Source organism: Gobio gobio (assembly GCF_949357685.1).
Source record: "Gobio gobio genome assembly, chromosome: 6".
NCBI classification, from domain to species: Eukaryota; Metazoa; Chordata; class Actinopteri; order Cypriniformes; family Gobionidae; genus Gobio; species Gobio gobio.
The window spans coordinates 57,695,020-57,720,084 of record NC_137102.1 but is presented as its reverse complement, the minus strand read 5'-3'; the positions used below and the strand labels follow the sequence as shown (position 1 = coordinate 57,720,084).

The 25,065-nt window shown below is 38.9% G+C and overlaps 1 protein-coding gene across 1 annotated transcript; it reads right to left on the bottom strand.

Annotated features, from left to right (window-relative positions):
* Positions 1–1,911: 1,911 nt before the first annotated feature.
* Positions 1,912–24,246, bottom strand: napgb (N-ethylmaleimide-sensitive factor attachment protein, gamma b). The gene is made up of 12 exons (XM_079819695.1): positions 24,073–24,246; positions 19,792–19,859; positions 19,578–19,662; positions 18,867–18,884; positions 14,819–14,849; positions 14,629–14,738; positions 11,887–11,953; positions 11,708–11,778; positions 9,037–9,115; positions 8,769–8,848; positions 8,557–8,686; positions 1,912–5,930 (listed from the first exon to the last, which is right to left on the bottom strand). The coding sequence occupies exons 1-12, from the start codon at positions 24,126–24,128 to the stop codon at positions 5,793–5,795; spliced, it is 933 nt and encodes a 310-aa protein (XP_079675821.1). The 5' UTR covers positions 24,129–24,246; the 3' UTR covers positions 1,912–5,792.
* Between the last annotated feature and the right edge of the window lie 819 nt (positions 24,247–25,065).

Sequence of the window (25,065 nt, the reverse complement as noted above, 5' to 3'; positions counted from 1 at the left end):
AAATCACTTCTTTTTTATTTATTTGCGTTTTCCATACTGTCCCAACTTTTTCTGATTTGGGGTTGTAGATTCTTTGGGTCATGCCGAAATCACAGATAACAATTTTTGCCATAGTCTGCTGAAATTCCTGTCCACCATTTTTGTTTTTCTTTAAAAAACCTTCTTTTTCAAACTCCTCCTAGACCGCTTGTCTGAAATCGAATGTGCTGACAAAGAGTTATAGATTGCGTGTTGAAAGAAGAAACCGTTTTCGTATACAGCAGCAAGAAATTTGATGACATGATGCCAAAATGACTCTGAGGCTGTATCTCTGCAATGCTTTGGCATATTGACACCAAACTTTCCATATGTCATTGACTTCTTATGCTGCGTTCACACCAAACGCGAATGGAGCGTCAAAATCGTGTCTATCGCGTCTAGTTGGACGCCTGAACATTTTGAATCCATTCGCTAATTGGACATGCGTATAAATCGAGCGTTTGAAGCGAAATAGACACTCGTTCAAGGCGCTCCAGGAGAAATATGTCATGAAACACCACTCTGCCTCTTTTCATTTTCATTAAAAATATATGTTAAACATTAATAGCCACACAAATGTGGTCCAGGCAACGCGCTACATTATCTTCACTGCATGTATATTTAAATATCCTAAAAAATAAAAGTTATGAAACTTCAGTCCTCAGTCAAAACGATTTGGTAGACAACAAATTATAGATTCATGACACCAAAGATCGCCCGTTAGATCCACACAAGACGAATTATATCTCATGTTTAACCACTACAGAGACATCAGAGCCAGCGGCAGACGTCAGAAGGACTGGCCGAGGAAAGGCTGCTCTCGCCGGGGTTAATGAGCGCTGAGCGCCCGGTGATCTCCTGGATCTCACAACTCCAAAAACACAAGATTATTATTTTAAAATAGGCGCTCTCTTCATAAATAAACCACAGATTTGAACTTTAAAAAACTACATTCTCACCTGAAAAAGTCTACATTTTGTGACACAATAGTAGTATTTTTAAATTATGCAGGGTTTCTCATCACGTCACTTTACCACCTGACCGCAGCGAGCAGGCTCCTGATTGGTTAACGCGCCGCGAATTGACGCCAAAGTTCACATTTTTCAACTCGGGCATCAGACGCGAATTCACTTCAAACGCGTGAATGCACAAAAAGCACCACTCGCGTATATCGCGCAAGACGCTCAATTCAAGTCAAATTCACATCAAATTTGCGTCATTCGTGCAAACTGTACTCGCGAATGAGGCGGAATCGCGTCCATCGCGCCGCAGGACCTCCAGACGTGCGTCGAGGTGCCTTTCCATTGACTTAACATTGAAATCACTCGCTCCTGACGCTCTATTTGCGTTTGGTGTGAACGCAGTATTACGCTGACTACACAACATCAAATTGGTCAGAAGTGATAAACCATTAAACCATATTACTAGTAACTGTATTTATGATTTTCAGCCATTTTGCCTAAAATCATCTTAATTTGTCTTTAATTGCTCATTGCTGCAGTTGTTCTGATGGTCAGCCATGCTTGCATGACTTGTTGTGCCTTCTTTGTGCTTGGCCCCTTAATGGCTGCTTGCAGCTATATTTAATCATTGGATTTAATATAAAACTTTACCGACCTACTGCACATTTCTATAAAGGACAACGATGTCATTGTGCACCAGCAGAGCTGTTTATTGCTGTGTACAATAAATAAAACATGTTCAGAGACAAAGAATATTTTATAAAAAAAATAACGAAAATGTTTCTTTATGGTTTTAGTTGTGGTTAACAATGATAATTTCTCTATATAACATGGGTTGTAAATGGTGCTGCCCTCTATTTGTTAAATACGCTTTATGCATCAAGTAGTTCACAATAAAACACCTTTACCAACACACAGCCAAATAGTATATATATATAGATTGTGATTTTTATTAAGTATTTTTTGCATTATTATGTCTGTTAGGTTGTATATTTGGAAACGCTGCATGACACTTCACTCGACAGCGACAATTTCAACAACACTTAAAATAAGTTACTGTACATAATGGACAATTACATAGTATTTTACAAATTGTATCAATCACTTTGACATCACAGACTGTTCACAAATAAAAATAACAGATTCTGTACACACGACTACACATTTTTCTTATTAAATTAAAAGAAAACATTTCTAAACATATTTAATGCAACAGTATGATCACACACATACATCAGCGCTTATAATCTAAGGCTCACTACACATTTCTGCACCACAAGGAGCATTGAAATTATATTTTAATCAGTTCAACTGAGTGGAACACCGGTTCAACCAATGGTGTGAGTTTTGGGCGGGACTATCTGTTTGTTTGACCAATGGAAGACGAGTGTTTGTAACTTGCTGGAAAACACTGCAGTCAATAGAGTGCAGCAAGGATGATGTATTTTTGTAGGCCAAAAACCAAAAAAAAGCATTTTAGCACTTCTGGTTCCGTCGTCCTGAAGTCAATGGGTTTTTGTTTAAAAGGGTCATGAATTGAGAAATCTAATTTTCCTCTTGACAAGTAGCGGTCATTGTACTATAAAAACATCCTGTAAGTTTCAGAACTCAAAACTTCCTTGTTAGTCCAAAAATGGCTTTTAATGAATCCAAGGTCAGAAAACGACTTTGGACGCTTGGAATTTTGTCACATTATTACGCCATAGAATCAAATCCACGCCTACTTCTACTCTACATCATCACATCTTTGGCCCCGCCCACTGGCGTGTTAGTGAGATGACGAGGAGAGAAGAGCGATACAGGATCACTGGACTAAAAATATCATTACCTTTCAAAGGATCCTAATGCTAGGATTGTGCTTATTTTTTTCCACAGTGTGAATGTCTCAGCTGAGCATTATTTGTTCTGTACATTTCACTGTGGATTCACATTTCAGAGCAGGCTTTGCAAACTTTAACTGAAAGATATGCAAGTAACCCTGTTAATTCTAATGCCTGATATGTAATGATTAATATATAGTCAGATATTCGGTCTCAAAATAGTTTATTGCTGTTTATGCATCAGTAAATCAAGCCTAGTGATTCACATTGTTTCTCTTAGTGGGATGAAAATAATCTGTTACTTAAACTGTGATTAAATTATATATAGAAGCGATCAAAGAACGCTCCCTTTGCAATTGCCTGAGCTGTCAATCAAACAACACAAGTTTATCAGTGACTGAGTTCTGGACTCGCGTTATAATCAACAAATCTCATGTACATTGTGTTTTCACTGTTAGCTATTAGATTTAAAGGGTTAGTTCACCCAAAAATTTAAATTCTGTCATTAATTACTCACCCTCATGTCGTTCGACACCCGTAAGACCTCCGTTCATCTTCGGAACAGAAATGAAGATATTTTAGTTGAAATCTGATGGCTCTGAAAGGCCTCCATTGGCAGAATGGCACGGTTCACTCTCAAGACCCTTAAAAGGTACTAAAGACGTCGTTACAAAGTCCATCTCACTACAGTGGTTCTAAAATAACTTTATGAATCGGCGAGAATAGTTTTTGTGCGCAAAAAAACCCTAAATAACGACTTACATAGTGATGACGATTTCAAAACACGGCCTCATGAAGCTTCGAAGCGTTATGAATCAGTGAGTCGATTCAGCGGTTTGAATCGCCAAATTTCAGCAGTTTGGCTGTTTGACACGCGATCCGAATCATGATTCGACTCACTGATTCATAACGCTTCGAAGTTTCATGAGGCCGTGGTTTGAAATCGTCATCACTATATAAGTCGTTATTTAGGGGTTTTTTTGCGCACAAAAACTATTGTCGCCGATTCAGAAAGTTATTTTAGAACCACTGTAGTGAGATGGACTTTGTAACAACGTCTTTAGTACCTTTTAAGGGTCTTGAGAGTGTAAAGTGCCATTGAGCCAATGGAGGCCTTTCAGAGCCATCAGATTTCAACTAAAATATCTTCATATCTGTTCCTAAGATGAACGGAGGTCTGACGGGTGTCGAACGACATGAGGGTAAGTAATTAATGACAGAATTTTCATTTTTGGGTGAACTAACCCTTTAAATATAATGCTATAATCAACACTTTTCACAATTAGTTAATCTCGACAGCTGTAATACTAAAAACGTAGTAAACGTTTTTGAGAGAGTTCCACGTGTAATACTTATTTCATATGCAAAGATGTTCGCCAATCACAGCAGTGGGCGTTTACACTGTAGTCTCACAGCGGCCAATCACAGCAGTGGGCGTTTACACTGAAGTCTCACAGCGGCCAATCACAGCAGTGGGCGTTTACACTGAATTCTCACAGCAGACACGCCCCTTTTAACTGAGCGTTCAGAGCAAGCCTGTAGTGCTTCAGTCAGAAATTGAAGCTTTCGCGCCTCGATCGCCCCCCGGTGGCCGGTCCCAGTATAGCTCCTAAACCCCGCCTCTCCATGTATTAGAATGGGCGCGAGACACACTAAACAATTTAATTACACTTCAAATAATTGTTTCTTAAAGATGGTTTCTGTCATTTTAGGCAGTTTTTATTACAATAATTTCATTTCAAGTGTTCGTTTTTTAAATAAGTTTAGTTTTAGTGAGTTATTTGATGCTATAAAAACGAGGGGTGTGACGTCATGATTGACAGCTGAGATTGACGGCTTCTCTGAATGAACTTGTCACTGAGGCACTAACGGACTTTTTTCTGGATTTTTGGGAGGAGATTGGAGCTTTAGCTTTAATTTCTACACTTCCATAACTGTTTATTTCACACCAACATAATGAATTGTTCTGCATCTGCGAGAGTGTGGGCGGGCTTTTGATAATCGCGCCTCTACTTCCTGTTCTCTACTGCGCAACTCCGGTCCCGAGATCGCTACTGCGCAGACTCGGTCCCAAGACGTCAGCGCCGTGAGCGGGCCTATGAAAGCTTCAACTTTGGTCAGCGGAAGTCATCCATATTTTTTTACGGTCTATGGTTCAGAGCAGAGGCTAAAATCATGGCCATATCTTTCTTAATTAACATAAATTCACCTCATGAAACATAAAATAGTTGAAAAAAATGCAGTTCATGACCCATTTAAATGCCGGAAATAAGGTCTGTGAACACATGAGTAAAACCTTTTTAAAGCTTTTACTTGTCTTGAAAAAAGCGGTTGCTAACAAGTGTCTCAATGACACAACAGAGGCTGTCGAATTAAACGTCATCCTCGTAAACTCGTCTAATCATTAGTCGCTTTCACAGCCTCATTGCGTTTATAATCGCGCTCTTGCACACTATTCGAACTCAAACTGAAATGTTTTTAAATAAAGACTGAAAGAGTTGTCGGAAGCTTAGAGATGGTGACGTTGAAGTCATGTGACCGTGGTGTAGTTCGTTTATAGCCTACCTTTAGCTTTTTACTCGATTATATTTAGGCTTAATTTTGTTCATTTGTGAAGATTATCATGACGAACGAAAGGTGTAAGAATCATAAACTTTTGATAGTTTTCTGCAATGTTTTTGTCGAGGGAACCAGGGTGACGCAAACTACAAAAATTCGCCATCACTGCATCGCTCTATTCCACTTGGTGCAGATAGAAAGAAAGAAAGAAATGAACCTCATCAGCGTTAAATATGTTAAACTGATGTCCACACTCAGCCTGTGTCTGGTGTGTCTACGCACAGAAAACCGGACCCTCCCACAGGAAGAGAATTCCTCAGGAATGACTCCACTTTGCACAAAGGGAGGAAACATTAAGATGCACGTTCACTCACACACACACACACACACACACACACACACGCACACACAGATAGCCGGGCTGTTCTCTCAGTTAACACAAACCTCCCTCGTAATCGTCGTCTTCCTGAGCTGGTGGAGGTCCAGCGTTGCCCCCTTGAGGAGCGACAGGTTTCTTTTTCTTCCCGCTGACTCCTCCCGGCACTTTCAGAGTGATGGCCAACTTGGCATACTGCGTGAACAGAGTGGAGGAAATCGGGATTTATTAGTAATACACTCTGTCAGCCAGGCAGATTATTATTTTTGGAACAACAGTAAATCCCAGCTAAAAAGTTTTGGTTCCCAGAATGTTTGGTTTGTTTTTGCTTAGCCAGGAAAGTGTTTTTGTTTGTAGAACGTTATTGTAACGTTCTCCTAACGTTCCCCTAACATCTTTACTCCAATATCATTACCCCGCTGTACCCAGTATAGTCATACTGAAAAATATCCATATTTAACCCTCTCGAGTCAGCCGTCGCGCCGGCGTGATTGGCTTGCTTTTTTACTTATCAGTGCCAAAGAGACTCAAATAACTTGTCGTTTTTTTATCATTCAGGCAAGTGTTATACATCATTATAATCTGTTAAGTATCTTTTTTTTTAGTAGTCACAATAAAAAACTAATTGTTGTGCTTTTTACGAAATAAAGAAATCAAACATGATGCGCGATCTGCAGCCTCTCTGTCAAAGACGTTCATTCAGATAGTCTTCAGAAAATTACCTCTAGCTTATTGAATACTTGTCTCACAAACATGAGACATATGTCTAAAGAAACGTTGAAATGTCAAGTTTTAAACACTGTAAACCAAATCAAAAACAAATATTCTGTCTTTATGTAATCTGTTTGAAAGCAGAGAGATGTTAGTCGTTCCTGAGCGGCTCATTATACACTAATGCGACCACGGCCACGAAGCACGCGCTCTATTGAGATTCAAATACTGAGGCGACGCCAACACACACATCAGCTCAAACAAACACATCGTGCACGAGGGCACACTGAAGCTTTCTTTGTTTAAATTAGCACAAAATTACTGTCAGATGTAAGTAATTACCTTGACAAACTATACATCATTTAAAAGATCTAAGACCGTGCATAAACATCTTTCTCTCAAAAATACAAGCATGTACATACATGTTGCTCACATATTCTGGTAGCCCAGTTTGTGCTGAATACAGTGTAATTACACGTTTGCCATTAAAGGGTTAGTTCACCCAAAAAAGAAAATTCTGTCATTAATTACTCACCCTCATGTCGTTCGACACCCGTAAGACCTCCGTTCATCTTCGGAACACAAATGAAGATATTTTAGTTGAAAGCTGATGCTGAGAAAGGCTTCAGATAGGCCTCCATTGGCATACAGTACATTTACACTCCCAAGACCCATAAAAGGCACTTAAAACGTCGTTACAAAGTCCATCTCACCACAGTGACTCTAAAATAATTTTACGATGCGACGACAATAGTTTTTGTGCGCAAAAAAAATCAAAATAACACCTTTATCCAGCTTGTTCTTGTTTTCCGTGTGTGCCTCCACGACGCATGCGCGAGAATATGACGTAGATCCGGCATTCGGACACATGAGCCAGAAGCGATTTGTTTACAAGCAGAGGAAGACGCGCGTGTCTAAGCTGTTGAATTCTACATTGATCGTGCTTTAGGTCTCGGCGTAGTTCTCAAAATGGGGTTTAAAGTGTGCATTTCATGGATTCCCGAACCCCGGCGCTACGTCATATTCTCGCGCATGCGTCGTGGAGGCACACACGGAAGACAATAACAAGCTGGATAAAGGTGTTATTTTGATTTTTTTTGCGCACAAAAACTATTGTCGTCGCATCGTAAAATTATTGTAGAGCCACTGTGGTGAGATGGACTTTGTAACGACGTTTTAAGTGCCTTTTATGGGTCTTGGGAGTGTCAATGTACTGAATGCCAATGGAGGCCTATCTGAAGCCTTTCTCAGCATCAGCTTTCAACTAAAATATCTTCATTTGTGTTCCGAAGATGAGCGGAGGTCTGACGGGTGTCGAACGACATGAGGGTGAGTAATTAATGACAGAATTTAAATTTTTGGGTGAACTAACCCTTTAATGTGTTTATAAGCAACTGAAAAAAACGCAAATGTCAGAGAATGCCAAAACTTCTAAAGGGCCCCAAAACAGCTCAGACTCCCAGGGGTTAAAACTTTATAGACTAAAATAACTAACCACCGGTCATGAATTAGAGTCTAAAACGAGAATTTTAACGAGAAATGGCGGAGGATTTTGAAATAAGAGAAGAGGGGCTTGATTTTGTTGCCCAGCACTATCCGCGAGAGGAGTCAAAGCGTGTGACGCTTGTACAACGTCTTTTAGCGCAAGTCAACTAGCATACCACTGATCCCAAGAAGCTAGTTATTTTCGTCTATAAAGTTTTAAATATGGATATTTTTCTTACACAAACGTGCCTCTTCGCTTCAGAAGGCCTTTATTAACCCCCCGGAGCCGTGTGGAGCAGTTATATGATGGATAGATGCACTTTTATGGACTTCATAAACGAGGAAACAATTCACTGCCATTATAAAGCTTGGAAGAGCCAGGACATTTTTAATATAACTCCGATTGTATTCGTCTGACAGAAGAACGTCATATACACCTAGGATGGCTTGGGGGTGAGTAAATCATGGGCTAATTTTCATTTTTGGGTGAACTAACCCTAAGTAGAATATATTTTATTTTGATTTTAACTCAATGGTTTTCACAAACACTGAGCTATAATCCTCCTTCAGTGATTTTTCCTCAGTATTGTTGTGTTTGGTGTGAAGAATGAGGTGTGACACTCACATCATTGTCCATGTACTTGAGTAAAGGTGAGTGGCAGACGCGCGACACCTCGTCCTCGTCCTGCTCGTCATACGCCGCCAGTAACGTCTCCATAGACATGCAGTCCTCACTCCCACTGAACCCTGGGAGACTGACGGGAGGGAACCACACTATATTTCATACTGTTCATAGATCATGCAGGGGATTTGAGGGAGGCTGTCACTCGTTTGTACCTGTAACTTTCTCTGACACACTTGTCAGCAGCAACAAAGTCAACTCGGTGGAGATGGACCAGCACTTGAGCGATGGTTTTCTGCAGATAAGAACAACTATATCATACATCTGTTGAAACTATTGCAACATTAGGACACAAATGCAAACAACATTAGGACACAAAATCAAAGCTTGTCAAATTAGATGGAGCCAAACATGGCGCGGTGTGACACGACCTCATCCTGAAGAACTATGACTAAAACACAAGATGAATGTCAGTATTTGCACCTTAAAGCAGGTTGGGTAGTTCTCGATTTCCTTGTACATGTTCTTCTCTTTCTGGAGGGACACAGCGGCCTCGTCCAACCTGAGGACAAGAAAACACAAACTGTCACTGAAGAACACGGCACGTTTCAGTGGGGCTTTCCTGTGCCATGGACAGCTATAACTGAACATACAGATTTATATTGTCAACCAGTTATTTTAGAATCATCACTATATTATCATATTATTTATTACAAAATTTGAATTAGTTTTTATTTTTAAGATAAAGTTTTAGTAATTCTGTGTTGTTTTTATTTGTTTTGTTATTTTTGTATTTTCATAAATGTTTGTGTTAGTCAGTACTTCAACTTAAATTAAATGAAAATTATAATTTTTGCCTTGGATACAAACTGAAATAAAATTCTAAATTTTTAATGTTTCTTTTATTTAAATTAATAGATAGTGTAAGATGACGGATGGATGGATGGAACGATATGGAAGGATAAAACGATATGAATGGATGGAACGATATGGATGAATGGATGGAACAATATGGATTGGATGGATAAAATGATATGGATGGAACGATATGATGGATGGATGATACGATATGGATGGAACAATATGGATGGATGGAACGATATGATGGATGGAACGATATGATGGATGGATGTAACGATATAGAGGGATGGATGATAAAAATATGGATGGATGTAACGATATAGATGGATGGATGATACGATATGGATGAATGGATGGAACAATATGGATGGATGGAACAATATGATGGATGGAACGATATGATGGATGGATGATACGATATGGATGGATGGAACGATATGGATGAATGGATGGAACGATATAGATGGATGGAACGATATGATGGATGGAACGATATAGAGGGATGGATGATACGATATGGATGGATGATACGATATGGATGGATGGAACGAGATAGATGGATGGATGATACGATATGGATGAATGGATGGAACGATATGATGGATGGATGATACGATATGGATGATGATACGATATGGATGAATGGATGGAACAATATGATGGATGGATGATACGATATGGATGGATGGATGATACGATATGGATGGATGGATGGAACGATATGGATGAATGGATGGAACGATATAGATGGATGGAACGATATGATGGATGGAACGATATAGAGGGATGGATGATACGATATGGATGGATGTAACGATATAGATGGATGATATGATATGGATGAATGGATGGAACAATATGGATGGATGGAACGATATGATGGATGGAAAGATATGGATGGATGGATGGATGATACGATATGGATAGATGGAACGATATAGATGGATGGAGGATACGATATGGATGGATGGAACGAGATAGATGGATGGATGATACGATATGGATGAATGGATGGAACGATATGATGGATGGATGATACGATATGGATGAATGGATGATACGATATGGATGGATGGATGATACGATATGGATGGATGGATGATACGATATGGATGGATGGATGGAACGATATGGATGAATGGATGGAACGATAGATGGATGGAACGATATGATGGATGGAACGATATAGAGGGATGGATTATACGATATGGATGGATGGAACGATATAGATGGATGGATGATATGATATGGATGAATGGATGGAACAATATGGATGGATGGAACGATATGATGGATGGAAAGATATGGATGGATGGATGATACGATATGGATAGATGGAACGATATAGATGGATGGATGATACGATATGGATGAATGGATGGAACGATATGGATGGATGGAACGATATGATGGATGGATGGATGGATGGAACAATATGGATGGAACAATATGGATAGATGGATGATACGATATGGATTGATGGAATGATATAGATGGATGGATAAAACGATATGGATGGAACGATATGGATGATGGATGGAACGATATGGATGGATGGATAAAACATTATGGATGATGAATGGATGGAACGATATGATAGATAGATGGAATAATATAGATGGATGGATGGAACAATATGGATGATGGATGGATGGAACGATATGGATGGATGGATGGAACGATATAGATGGATGGATGGATGGATGGATGGATGGATGGATGGATGGATGGATGGAACGATATGGATGATGGATGGATGGAACGATATGATATATAGATGGATGAATGGAACGATATGGATGGATGGAACGATATGGATGGATAGATAAAACATTATGGATGATGAATGGATGGAACGAGATGGATGGAACGATATGATAGATAGATGGAATGATATAGATGGATGGAACAATATGGATGGATGGATGGATGGAACGATATGGATGGATGGATGGATGGATGGATGGATGGATGGATGGAACGATATAGATGGATGGATGGATGGATGGAATGATATGGATGAATGATATGAATATGGATGGATGGATAGATAGAAAAACATGAAGGTGAGTAAATGATAGTATAGGCAACACTCCAGGCCATGCATCAGTGATTTTACCACAGTAAAGGGTTGTGTTATTATACATGACATGGACTATTAATGCTCAAAGGACATTTCACCTTTCCTTTAGTGTGTAATATAGCAGTCTTTTTTTGAACTTTAAATCATGTTACTGTATTCTAGCAGACCCCAAAACTAAAATCAAGACCTTGTAAATGCCTTAAGACGCACCTGCGCAGTCTCACCAGAAGTCTGGAGGATTTACCCAGAAGCTCAGCGGCCTGTCGGAGACGATCTTCATTCTGAACACATCACGGGTTATGCATGAATATCCACAACAAATAGATTTATGGTCATTTATAGGATTCATTTATGTCACAGTGTTAAAAATCATGTTGGCGTTTCCTCACCTCAAACACAGATGCGGCCTTCTGGTACATGTCCACGGCTTTCTCCAGATCGATCGGTTCAATGAGTCTGAAGAAGCGGACCGAATTAATCAACGCTGGTAATGGTACGACAACCCGCACATGCATACAGCTGTTCACACACTTCAGAGAATGCAAAGAAACTACACAACCTCTCAGGAAGTGGAAGGGTCAGAAATTAACTTTCCCAGATAATGGGAACGTTCCCAGAACGTTCTGGCAAGGTTCTCTCAAAGTTATGAGCGAAAATAAAATGTTTGTTCAACTTGACTTATGATGCATTTGCAAAACGAACGCACAGAACGGTCTCATCCGCTGGTGTAGATGCGAATTTTCATCTACACTAGCGGACGAGTTGGTTGGTCTGAGGTCAGTCGTTTGCAGTTTAGTCGTATGTGCTTTAAATGCTCGAGATCTTTAAAAGCAGAATGCTTCTGATTTGATGTCATTGTTTTATCGTTTTAGCTGTAAAAAAAAAAAAACCTTCTGAAAGTGAATCAGATGACATTGTTTCACTGTCCCGTTATCGTTACAGTTGTGGTGTGAACAGGCCTTTACTTTTAAAATAAGGTGGAAATATAATAAAAATGTTAAATTTTTAATATAATAATATTAATATTTTAATAATAATTTCTGTGGTTCTAGTCCTTGCACCTGTTTAAATCTAGCCTGGATGCCAGCAGAACTTAGCTCCGCCCACAACATTTGAGCTCGGGCAGTTCGGTCTGGACTTGATCCGTAGAGGAGTAATTATGCCCGAACAGAAACTGTTCGGACCAATGAAATTGTCAGGGCGGGCTTTAGACGATGATGGACAGATGATCAACAGTAACGTAATCATCCACGTCATCAAAAACGCTTGGGTTGAATTTGTTCTAATCCTAAACGGAGAACTTGTTCGTATATGCGTTCACCTTCACCATTTCTCTCAGAAATGATGATGGTGTTGGTAAGTACTCTGTGTATCCTTAAATAATTTTTTTACAACACCGGCAAAGATCGTTTGCACTCATCTTTTTCTTCTAACGTTACTTATTCCAGCGTGCGTGCAGACAGGGTTGCCAAGTTTTTACAACAAAACCCGCCCAATTGCTACTCAAAACTAGCCAAAAACAAGCCCAATAGCTTTCCGGGGGCATTCCTGGGTCTGTATATCACATAATTGACCTATCGGTAAGCCCCTCCCATCGAACGCCGATGAGCCAATGGCAGTTGAGTATCAGTTGCGCTGGGACCAGAACTCGGACATCTTTAGGTTTCAGCGCCATAGAGATACATTGGAAAATCCGAAGCTGTCATCAGTTTGATGGTGTTTATGCTACAAAAATGGTAACGTCGTGCCTGAGGTACTGCAACACTGATTCCAGGGATCCTGAGAGGATTTTCTGGTTGTCATACTCTCATTAAGTTACGATTAAAGTTAGTAATTCCCTGCTAACGTACAAACTGATTAACTATAACTAACTGTTCTCATGCAACGGTGTAGGTCAGAAACACGAACGTCTACATTTCAGTGCATCTCTCCATATTAAACTGATTAAATGTGAATGTATGTAATCTTACCCTGCGGTACATGAACAGTGTTGATCCTGGATGTTATCATCTGCGATCGTAACAAGAGGCTTCTACCGTTTGCATTGAGATCTGTAAACCATCGCTTCCAAATTAATCTCTCACCATATTTATTTTATTCCCATTTTATTTCTGTGAGTTTAGATATGTTTAAAGGTCTGCATTATCTGTCTAATAAAGAGGACTCTTATTTTGATGGGTATTATAGTCTCCGGCTAGTGAAATGGAGAGCTCGCACGCAGTTTATCGCAGAGTTGTTTTGCAGATACAAAGTTCACCAGTTATTAACTGCACCCCCGAAAAGCATATGGTCTGTGTATATGTTTGTTTACTGTGAGTGTTTTTGTGTAATTTGCTGTGTATGTTAATGGTAATGCCACGGAGAGAGATAGTTTGTGAATGAGACGTTAAGGCGCACTTATGCTTTGTTTGTTCAGCTCTTACGATGATTTTTTTTTGTGTGAAAAACGATGTAATAAACTTGATAAACCATCAGTAAAGTTTGGCCATCATTCGGACGGGATATACGCTACATTCTGTGTCCAAAAACATCTTGGGATAAGGTTTTCACACTGACAGCTGTACATTGTAAGATATAGCAACTCTGTTTGTTTTTCCGAGTTAGCAACAGTAACTAAGGGGGGCGGGGCTTACCGATAGGTAAATTGGGGTCGCTTGGCAACACAGTGCATTTGAGTTCTGTTGACATTTGACAACTAACGTTATGCGTCGCTCCGTTGCTCTGATTGGTTGTAGGTCTATCCAATTGAGGTCTTTCCTGGTTCGGTTGAAACGCCCCATAATCACAGCCCAACGGAGCAGCATCAGACTCAAATTCTGACTAGAAATGAGTATGACGACGTCAGGCTAGTTTAAATCAGGTCTCCTCTGATGGATTAGAATTGTCTAGGTGGCACACAAAAAAACTAGGGTCCTAGAAATGCGGTTCTAGGTGTGTGGTCTTGAACCTGCAGCCTCCAATATTGCAGGATTATCATTCATTCATACGACTGGAGCCTATCCCAGTTTCTTAGGCCAGAAGTAAAGGAAAGCACCCTGGACAGATGGCCAGTCCATCACAGATTGCAGGATTATACTATAGGTTCATTTCTGCCCCTGGTTTTGATCAGTCATACTCATCTGGATACTCACTTCCCAGCCCTGTCCAAGGCAATTCCAGCAGTGCCAGAGGTCCCGTTCTCCACGTACATGATGCTGGCCTTCTCTATCAGCTGGATGGCCTCAGGCATCTTCTTCATGTCCTGCAGGTGTGCAAGAGTCATTCATGCACCGTCTCAAACCCACAGGCCATCCATAACCATCACTGTACGGACCAACTCACCTTCAACATCATGCCGGCTTGTTCATACGCTCTGAGAAGAGAAGCATGTTTAATAATGGAAGGCAATAAGGTAAGTATTGTATATACAGTGGGGCAAAAAAGTATTTAGTCAGCCACCAATTGTACAAGTTCTCCCTCTTAAAAAGATGAGAGGCCTGTAATTTTCATCATAAGTCCACTTCAACTATGAGAGACAGAATGAGAAAAAAAATCCAGAAAAGCACATTGTCTGATTTTTAAAGAATTTATTTGCAAATTATGAGGGGGGGGGGATAAGTATTTGGTCAATAACAAAAAAGTTAATCTCAATACTTTGTTATATACCCTTTGTTGGCAATGACAGAGGTCAAACGTTTTCTGTAAGTCTCCACAAGGTTTGTACACACTGTTGCTGGTAGTTTGGCCCATTCCTCCATGCAGATCTCCTCTAGAGCAGTGATGTTTTGGGGCTGTCGCTGGGCAACACAGATTTTCAACTCCCTCCAAAGATTTTCTATGGGGTTGAGATCTGGAGACTGGCTAGGCCACTCCATTACCTTGAAATGCTTCTTACGAAGAGACTCCTTCGTTGCCCGGGCGGTGTGTTTGGGATCATTGTCATGCTGAAAGACCCAGCCAAAAACCAGTTCTATTTTGGTTTCAGCTGACCACATGACATTCTCCCAATCCTCTTCTGGATCATCCAAATGCTCTCTAGCAAACTTCAGACGGGCCCAGACATGTACTGGGTTAAGCAGGGGGACACGTCTGGCACTACAGGATTTGAGTCCCTGGCGGCGTCGTGTGTTACTGATGGTAGCCTTTGTTACCTCTGCAGGTCATTCTGGGTTCTGGGATTTTTGCTCTACGTTCTTGTGATCATTTTGGGGTGAGATCTTGACCCCAGATCGAGGGAGATTATCAGTGGTCTTGTATGTCTTCCATTTTCTAATAATTGCTCCCACAGTTGATTTCTTCACACCAAGCTGCTTACCTATTGCAGATTCAGTCTTCCCAGTCTGGTGCAGGTCTACAATTTTGTCTCTGGTCACTTGGCCATAGTGGAGTTTAGAGTCTGACTGTTTGAGGTTGTGGACAGGTTAAACAGGTGCCATTAATACAGGTAACGAGTGGAGGATAGAGGAGCCTCTTAAAGAAGAAGTTACAGGTCTGTGAGAGCCAGAAATCTTGCTTTTTTGTAGGTGACCAAATACTTATTTTCCACCATAATTTACAAAAAAATTCTTGAAATATCAGAAAATGTGATTTTCTGGATTTTTTTTTCTCATTCTGTCTCTCATAGTTGAAGTGTACCTATGATGAAAATTACAGGCCTCTCTCACCTCTTTAAGTGGAAGAACTTGCACAATCGGTGGCTGACTATATACTTTTTCGCCCCACTGTAAACAGTTGATGATGAATAATTATAGATTAAAGGGTTAGTTCAACCAGAAATTAAAATTTACCACTTTGACGCTTCAAAAAGTCCATAAAGAGATTGTAAAAATAATCCATATGAATTGAGCGGTTTAGTCCACATTTTCTGAGGAGACATGTTCGCTTTATATGATGAACAGATTAAATTTAGGCTTTTATTCACATATAAACATTGATCAGTGAGCATAAACAGAAGCTCAAACGTTCTGCGTAGCAAGAGAATGAACCTCATTGGTTGTCGCACATCAAGTGAACATGTCTGACTTCTGTTTACCACAACTGATAAAAGCCGAAATTTAATCTGTTCATCATATAAAGATCGTGTCTCTTCAGAAAATTTGGACTAAACCGCTCAATTCATATGGATTCGTTTTACGATCACTTTATGAACTTTTTGAAGTGTCAAAAGCCCCGTTTCCACCGAAATTACCCGGAACAATTTGTCCCAGGAACTTTTTTCCCCCCAGACCTGTTGCTGTCTGCGTTTCCATCGCAGTCTAAAGTACTGTGAAGATTAGTCCGGTGACTGCATGTGACTTTCCAGAGCCCACTGGATTTCATCTTCCGCAAATACACTTAATAAAGCCTGAACCTCGCCGTCGGTCCATCGGTTGTATTTTTAAACTTCATTGTTGATTCGAATAGTAAACAACTTTTACTGCACGCACCGCAACTGACTTTTAGGTTGAAATAAAATGCTGGGTGAGCTCAACCAATCAGCATGTTCTGCGCACAAGTCCCACAACCGCACGTTCCTGAACTTTGAAAAAGTGCTACCTCGTGAGCAGGGCCGTTTTGAGGAGTATGGGGGTTATTTGTGGGTGTTTTCAAACTGATGGGTGTTTATAAACCATGCAATGAAAATTATCCCCTTCACCGACCCCACCCCTAAACCCTACCCACACTGTGACGTGGGCAAATCAGGTAATGCAGAGAAAAACGCCCCCTGTTTATGGCTTCGCCCACTGATCTAGTAACTCTTTTACTCTTATACTGCAGATACCTACACTCTAAAAAAAAAAAGGTTCTATATTGCACCAAAAATGATTCTTGGCTCGTAATCATAGGGGAACCTTTTTTAGTGCTATATAGCACCAATTTTGGTGCTTCAGTCAGTGGTTCTTCAGCGGTTCTTCAGAGGTTCTTCAGCGGTTCTTCAGAGGTTCTTCACCGGTTCTTTGACTAAGGTGCTATATAGCACCTCTGAAGAACCGCTGAAGAACCACTGAAGCACCAAAATTGCTGCTATATAGCACTAAAAAAGGTTCCCCTATGATTACGAGCCTTTTTTTTTAGAGTGTATACTTGGTTTTGAGGGGGACATTTTTACCCGGAACTACATATAGACCCCAGTTCCTGCGGTCGAAACACACAGAGTACCACCCCAAAGTCCCTAGTTCCTGGGGAATGTTCCAACGGTGGAAACGCGGTTAAAGTGGTAGTTGCGTAGCTGTCACTAGAGGGATAGAAAGCTCTCAGATTTCATCAAAAATATCTTCATCCGTGTTCCAAAGATGAAGGAAAGTCTTATGCTACGTTCACACCAAATGCGAATGATTTCAATGTTAAGTCAATGGAAAGGCACGTTGACGTCTCTTTCGCCCGTCCAATTCGCACCATTCGCACAAACTGAATTGAGCGACTCGCGCATTATGCGCGAGTGGTGCTTTTTGTGCATTCACGCATTTGAAGCGAATTTGCATCTGACGTCTTGAGTTGAAAAATCTGAAATTTGACGTCAATTCGCGCCGCGTTAACCAATCAGGAGCCTGCTTGCTGCTGTCACGTGGTAAAGAGAAATCCTGTATAATTTAAGAATACTACTATTGTGTCACAAAATGTAGTTAAGACTTTTTCAAGTGGGACTGTAGTTGTTTAAAGCTCAAATCTGTGGTTTATTATAAAGAGAGCGCCTATTTAAAAAAAATTATCTTGTGTTTTTGGAGTTGTGAGATCACCGGGCGCTCAGCGCTCATAAATCCCAGCGTGAGCAGCCTCTCCTCGGCCAGTCCTTCTGACGTTTGCCGCTGTCTCTGATGTCCTGTAGTGGTTCGTCTTGTGTAGATCTAACGGGTGATCTTTGCTCTCATGAATCTATAATTTGTTGTCTGCCAAATCGTTTTGACTGAGGGCAAAGAGAAGTTTCATAACTTTATTTTTTAAGGATATTTAAATATACATGCAGTGAAGATAATGTAGTGCGTTGCCTGGACCACATTTGTGTGGCTATTAATGCTTAATATATATTTTTAATGAAAATGAAAAGAGGCAGAGTGGTTTTTTATGACATATTTCTCCAGGAGCGCCTTGAACGGGCGTCTATTTCGCTTCAAACGCTCGATTTCTACGCGCGTCCAAAAATGGATTCAAAATGTTCACGCGTCAAACTAGACGCGAGAGACGCGATTTTGACGCTCTATTCGCGTTTGGTGTGAACACAGCATCACGGGTTTGGAACGACAGAAATTTTCAATTTTAGATGAACTATCCCTTTAATATGGAAGTATGTTGTACTATTAAAAGTATAAAAACTAACATAAGAAAACCTAAGTATAAGAAACCAAATCAGTTTAGCACAGGTCGGTAGTAAACTATACATTTAGAGTTATTTGAATTATAACCATTTACTTACTTTGCTGCATGGAAGAGTCTGTGAATTTTAGTTAAGTAAATAAAAGTACTGAATGAGAATAAAACTTAAAAATTACTGCATACACTACCATTCAAAAGTTTGAGGCCAGTAATATTTATTAACGTTTCTTCTGCTCATCACGGCTGCATTTATTTGCTCAAAAATACAGTAAATCAGTAATATTCCAAAATATTATTACAATTTAAAGTAGCCGTTCTCTATTGTAATATATTGTAAAATGTAATTTATTCCTGTGATCAAAGCTGAATTTTCAGCATCAGTCTTCAGTGTCACATGATCCTTTAGAAATCATTATAATATGATTTGATGCTCAAGAAACATTTATGATTATTATCAATGTTGAAAACAGTTGTGCTGCTTTATATTTTATTGTAGAAAATGATATTTTTGTTTGTTTGTTCAGGAGTTCAAGTTCAAAAGAACAGCATTTACTTGAAATTTCTTCAAAAAAGACAAACTTTTGAATGGTAGTGTACAGTTCCTGCATATATGGCACAGTTCTTAATTTTACCCAATATTTGAATAGAATTGACTAAATCATACAGTGCGGCATCACTGTCTCAGAATCATCTCACTTTACAGACACAGTAAAATCCTGCTGTACTGCACAATATTAGCCTCATTTGGTGGATTAACATTGCAGTTCTTCTTGTGTAACTGGAGTCGCAGTGCTGATGTGCAGAAGGATACGCTTTGTTTTCTGTGTGGTACTCGGCCTCTTTCAGGTACGCATCCTTCGCTTGTTCAAACTGCTTCGCATTTTTGAAAGCCACAGCTGATATGACACCAACAGACATTGTTAAAAAGTAATAATCACGATGGCTATTATATCTCAGATAAAAACATTTCCTTCTCCAGTAATATCAGTGAGACAAGACATTGGTTTATTTAAGGTTCACATCACCTGCTTTTGCCATCTCTGAAGCTGCTTCGTCATAATCAGGTTTCCACTTGGTCATGCTGGTCTTTAAGCTGCAAGAGGTAAAACACAATCACTTTATAGTGTAACACTTGAGAGAAAAAAGTGTGCTTAAATGCATTGAATGTGCACTTGTAATGTACTTCAAATCTTAAAAGTATATTTTTTAAAAACTGTGCTTGCAGATAATATAATATTAAAGGAATAAAAAGCTACTTATAGTGTATTTAAAGAGAGCACACTTTCAAGTGCACTTTTTAATCATGTAAAATTAAAAGTTTGGTCACACTTTAGTTTAGGGTTCAATTCTCACTATTAACTATAACTTTTGCCCCAATAACCTGCTTATTAATAGTTAGTTATAGCCTGGCGTGGCCATACTCAATTCTAGTCAGAATATGAGTCTGGTACCGCTCCATTGAGCTTTGATTATGGGGTGTGTTTCAACCGAGCCAGGAAAGACCTCAATTGGATAGACCCACAACCAATCAGAGCAACGGAGCGACGCGTAACGTTAGTTGTCAAATGTCAACAGAACTCAACTGCACTGTGTTACCAAGTCCGTGTTTTTCTCCATGTCCGCGGGTTGAAGCGACCCCAATTATGTGATTATATAAACCCAGGAATGCGAATTTTAGCAGGCAACCTTGCCAAAATAACATATTTTGCCAACCAAACGCCATTTTTTTCCGGAGAACACCCCGGAAAGTTATTGTTTTGGGCTATAGTTTTGAGTAGCAATTGTGCGCGACATTGCAAAAACACTTGGAAACCCTGTCTGCACGCACGCTGGATTAAGTAACGTTACAAGAAAAAGATGAGTGTAAACGATCTTTGCCAGTAATAAAATCAACCTGGTCTCATTGTGAAAATGTACCTCTGGCAACGTTTTTGCAAACCGCCAAAATACGTACCAATAAGTACATATCTCTGCAGTTTCAAAGTGAAATGAACACTAGAGGCAGTAAAACAGCAAGCACTTTTTATCGTTTTTTTTTTTCCATGTAAATGAATACATTTTGGAGTTTGCGTCACTTAATCTGCTCCATATGCTCGGCTTTTTTTATATAATAAGTTTGCTCAGTAGCTCAGCTGGTACAGATTTGTACTTGTAATAATGAAAGCTCAGGTACGAATCCCGTGAAAGACAAGTCATGATAAAAGAGCTCAAAGATGAGTTCACACAAGCTAACAAGACATGGTTACTATTGTATTTTTGTCACATTTGCTTTTGTTAACACTATCGGTTAGGTTTAGGGTTTAGTGTAGGTGTACGTTAAAAAAACAATGTCACAAAACGTAAGATTGACGCTCATCTGTTCCGGGAAAAAAACGAAGCTTTTGGCGGCACCCAGTGGACATATCACTTTGAAACTGCAGTGATATGTACATATTGGTACGTATTTTGGGGTTTGCAAAAACGTTGCCAGAGGTACATTTTCGCAATGAGACCAGGATACACAGAGTACTTACCAACACGATCATCGTTTCTGAGAGAAATGGTAAAGGTGAACGCATATACGAACAAGTTCTCCGTTTAGGATGAGAGCAAATTCAACCCAAGAGCCTTTGATGACGTGGATGATTACGTTACTGTTGATCATCTGTCCATCATTGTCTAAAGCCCGCCCTCACAATTTCATTGGTCCGAACAGTTTCTGTTCGGGCATAATTCCTCATCTATGGAGCGAGTCCAGACCGAATTTCCCGAGCAAAAATAATTGTGGGCGGGGCTAAATTCGGCTGGCATCCAGGCTAAGTTAGTTAGGTAGTTTTAAGGGATGTAGAATATGACCATGCAGACTAAGGCATTAATATGTGCTTTATAAGTACTAAGTACTAATAAACAGACCATATAGTAATATGGATGCTAATAAGACACTATAGTTAATAGTGAGAATTGGACCCTAAACTAAAGTGTTACCAAAAGTTTTACTTTAAAGTACTTTTTAAATCATTATTTATCATTGTGCACTTATTATGATGTGTTGACTAACATACTAAAGCACATGTAAAGTACTGGAATAAAACTGTAGTTTGTTATTTGAAATTGCATTTAAAGTTAGTGTTTTTAAATGTACTAACTGCAACTTCATCATTGCAAACATAGTACATATTTAAATACATGACATACAAGGATCGTACACATAAGTGCTTGTAATGTAGACACATGCATTTTCTGTAGCAAATAAATTGAACTGTCAATGCATTCGGCTGTACACTTTAAACATATTTCAAAAACAATAGAATTAATTATGAATTTACATGTAAAGATGTACTTAAAGCTGCTGTCCGTAACTTTTTTTGTGTTCAAGATTTACAAAAATTATATGATGAGAATGTACAACATGAATCTATTTTCCAAACCGTGTTTTTGTCTTATCCTGAATCATTATGGTGCACTTATAATAAGTGTTTATGTTGGGACTATTTCAGACCGGTCTGGTAGGAACCGCTGCGGAGGAGCACAGCCCCTGCGTTACTCGCCATAGACATAAACACAGAGAAGTAGCTCCGGCTGCAATGTTCTTCCGCAAGACGCATGCAGTTCTGTTTATTAACCGCTAGAGCGCAAAAAGTTACGGACTGCAGCTTTAAGTGCACTCTTTAAGTTCAAATAATTGCTTGTAATATTAAAGGATTAGTTCACTTTTAAATAACCCTATTTTACACACTCTACTCTAGGCAATTACAGTTTACCTATATTCTTAATGAATATTAATTAATATGGTTATTTAAAATTATTATAAATTAATTCAGTATTCAGGGATTGACTTGATCGGTAGTGTATGAAGTTACTGTATTGTTCGTGCCTACCCTAGCATACAAACAATATATTAAATCATTTTTCTTTTTAAATCATACCCTCATTGGGGGCTGAGTAGGGTGACCACCCGTCCCGTTTTGGCATATTGAGAAAATGTCCCGCATTTTCATTAGTCTGTTGGTTTTTAATGATCATATTAAGAAAACATGCATGCATTATTTAGCTTTTTTTAAGGAAGCACTTTATTTATTCTTTTTGCGGCACTGCCTACATTTTCACCTATATTTAATAATAACTTCGTATAGTAACATCCCGCCTTACACAAATACAACAGCTGTTTAAATCCTTTCCAGTGGTTGAAAAGAAAGGAGCAAACACGGTCGGTCACTAGTAGGTTGTGACGGCTGTCAATCAAAATATGGAGCGGTGATTCATTCCATGTGTTCCCTGTCAGAGAACAAATGGATAATTCGGTAAATAAAAATTTTACAAGTCGGCATAACGGCAAAAAAAAGAGAGAACATTTTCTTTTAGTAAAGACTGGGCTAGGACATATATCTGGGTGAGGCCATTAGAAGGGGATACTGAAAGAGTGTTTTGCAGTCTATGTAAAAGCAGACTGTCAATTAACTAATTTCATGTTGTTTTATATTTTATTTGTTCATTTAGTTGGATTTTAGTTGGACTTGGTCAGAACTGTTTCAAAAATAGTTATCTACATGATGCCTGCTGCCTTTGGGCTCAGTGATGTTGAATTTAAATGACAAAATGCAAAATAAAGACATCTTATGTTCCATTGCAATGGAACAATGCAATGGTGTTTTCTAGAAGGGACTAAAGAACAAAGTATTTTTATCAGCTGAAAGGTAGAATACAATTTTTTTATTAAGTTAAGTTAGATAGAACCTTTGTAGGTTATGTTTTAGTGTTGGTAACATGTCCCACATTGTCCCACACAAACTTAGTAATCGTCCCACATTTGGTTTGTTTGATGGTGGCCACCCTAGGGCTGAGCCCGCATAACATTAACATCCCTGGTACTGATATTACAAAAATATGCATAATATAATATAATGCACATAATGTAACACCTGTTTTTGAACACAACATTAAAACCACCTAATTAGACTACTGCGATGGTAGAGTCTTTGACAATATTGTCTCCTACATGAAGTGCACGTGAACCCACAGTGTTTGGGAACCCTCATAATGACGAGGACCAATGCAGCTGTCGCCAAGGTAACCTCCAGCACTGCGCGCGCGGTTACGCAATCAGTCTCGCCGTGCAATATTCACCCTTCAGCATCTCATTTAACGACCTGGACGTGATTTTCACTGTTAAATTGGTTAAAAACAAAACGCATCCGGTTATCTAGCCGTACTCGGCTGGTGTCCGTTTCCCTGTCGGGGACAGCAGGTGAGCAGGCCGACCATTACGCGCGAGACCTGACCTGTCCGCTCATCCTGTGTCTGGATGACAATATCCTCATATTTCTCACCATTTCTCGGCTTTGGCGATGTGCTCGTGCGCCTCGTTGATCTTCTGTGCGGCCATGGCTCGGTGTTTCGCGGATGAAGAGGACACAGACCGACCCGCTGATCCGGAGGAGGATGATGATGATGATGATGATGGAGCGTTACGTAGATTATCCCGATTTTCTTTAGAGCTCAACCACGTCACAGTGTTGTTCTACGGGAGCCCGAGTGGGATGCGGGATACACCGTTCAACATCTGCGCTTTACAACTGTCTGCCTTATTTTTATTATTCATATATTAATTTATGTACAAGTAGAATGTATTTATTTATTTACGTATAGAATATATTTGTTATTTATATAATTACATAGAATAATATATTGTTTACCTTATTTTTATAATTCATAAAGGCCTATTCATTTATGCATGATTATTTATTTACTATTATTTATTGATTGATTTATTTATTTATTAATGTGTTTACGGATAGAATGTATTTATTATTTTATATTATATAGAATAATACATTGTTTGCCTTAGTTTTATTAATTCATGTATAAGTAGAATATATTTGTTATTTATTTATTTATTTATTTATTTATTTATTAATGTGTTTACGGATAGAATGTATTTGTTATTTTATATTATATAGAATAATACATTGTTTGCCTTAGTTTTATTAATTCATGTATAAGTAGAATATATTTGTTATTTATTTATTTATTTATTTATTTATTTATTAATGTGTTTACGGATAGAATGTATTTGTTATTTTATATTATATAGAATAATACATTGTTTGCCTTAGTTTTATTATTCATATTAATTCATGTATAAGTAGAATATATTTGTTATTTATTTATTTATTTGTTAATGTGTTTACGGATAGAATGTATTTGTTATTTTATATTATATAGAATAATACATTGTTTGCCTTAGTTTTATTAATTCATGTATAAGTAGAATATATTTGTTATTTATTTATTTATTTGTTAATGTGTTTTCGGATAGAATA

Excerpts from the sequence above, each read along its gene's own strand:
- napgb (XM_079819695.1), bottom strand. The coding sequence starts at position 24,128 with ATGGCCGCACAGAAGATCAACGAGGCGCACGAGCACATCGCCAAAGCC. Across the intron at positions 19,860-24,072 it reads ATCGCCAAAGCCGAGAAATG|CTTAAAGACCAGCATGACCA; the intron begins GTGAGAAATATG and ends TACCTCTTGCAG. Across the intron at positions 11,954-14,628 it reads GCCTTGGACAGGGCTGGGAA|ACTCATTGAACCGATCGATC; the intron begins GTGAGTATCCAG and ends CCGCTTCTTCAG.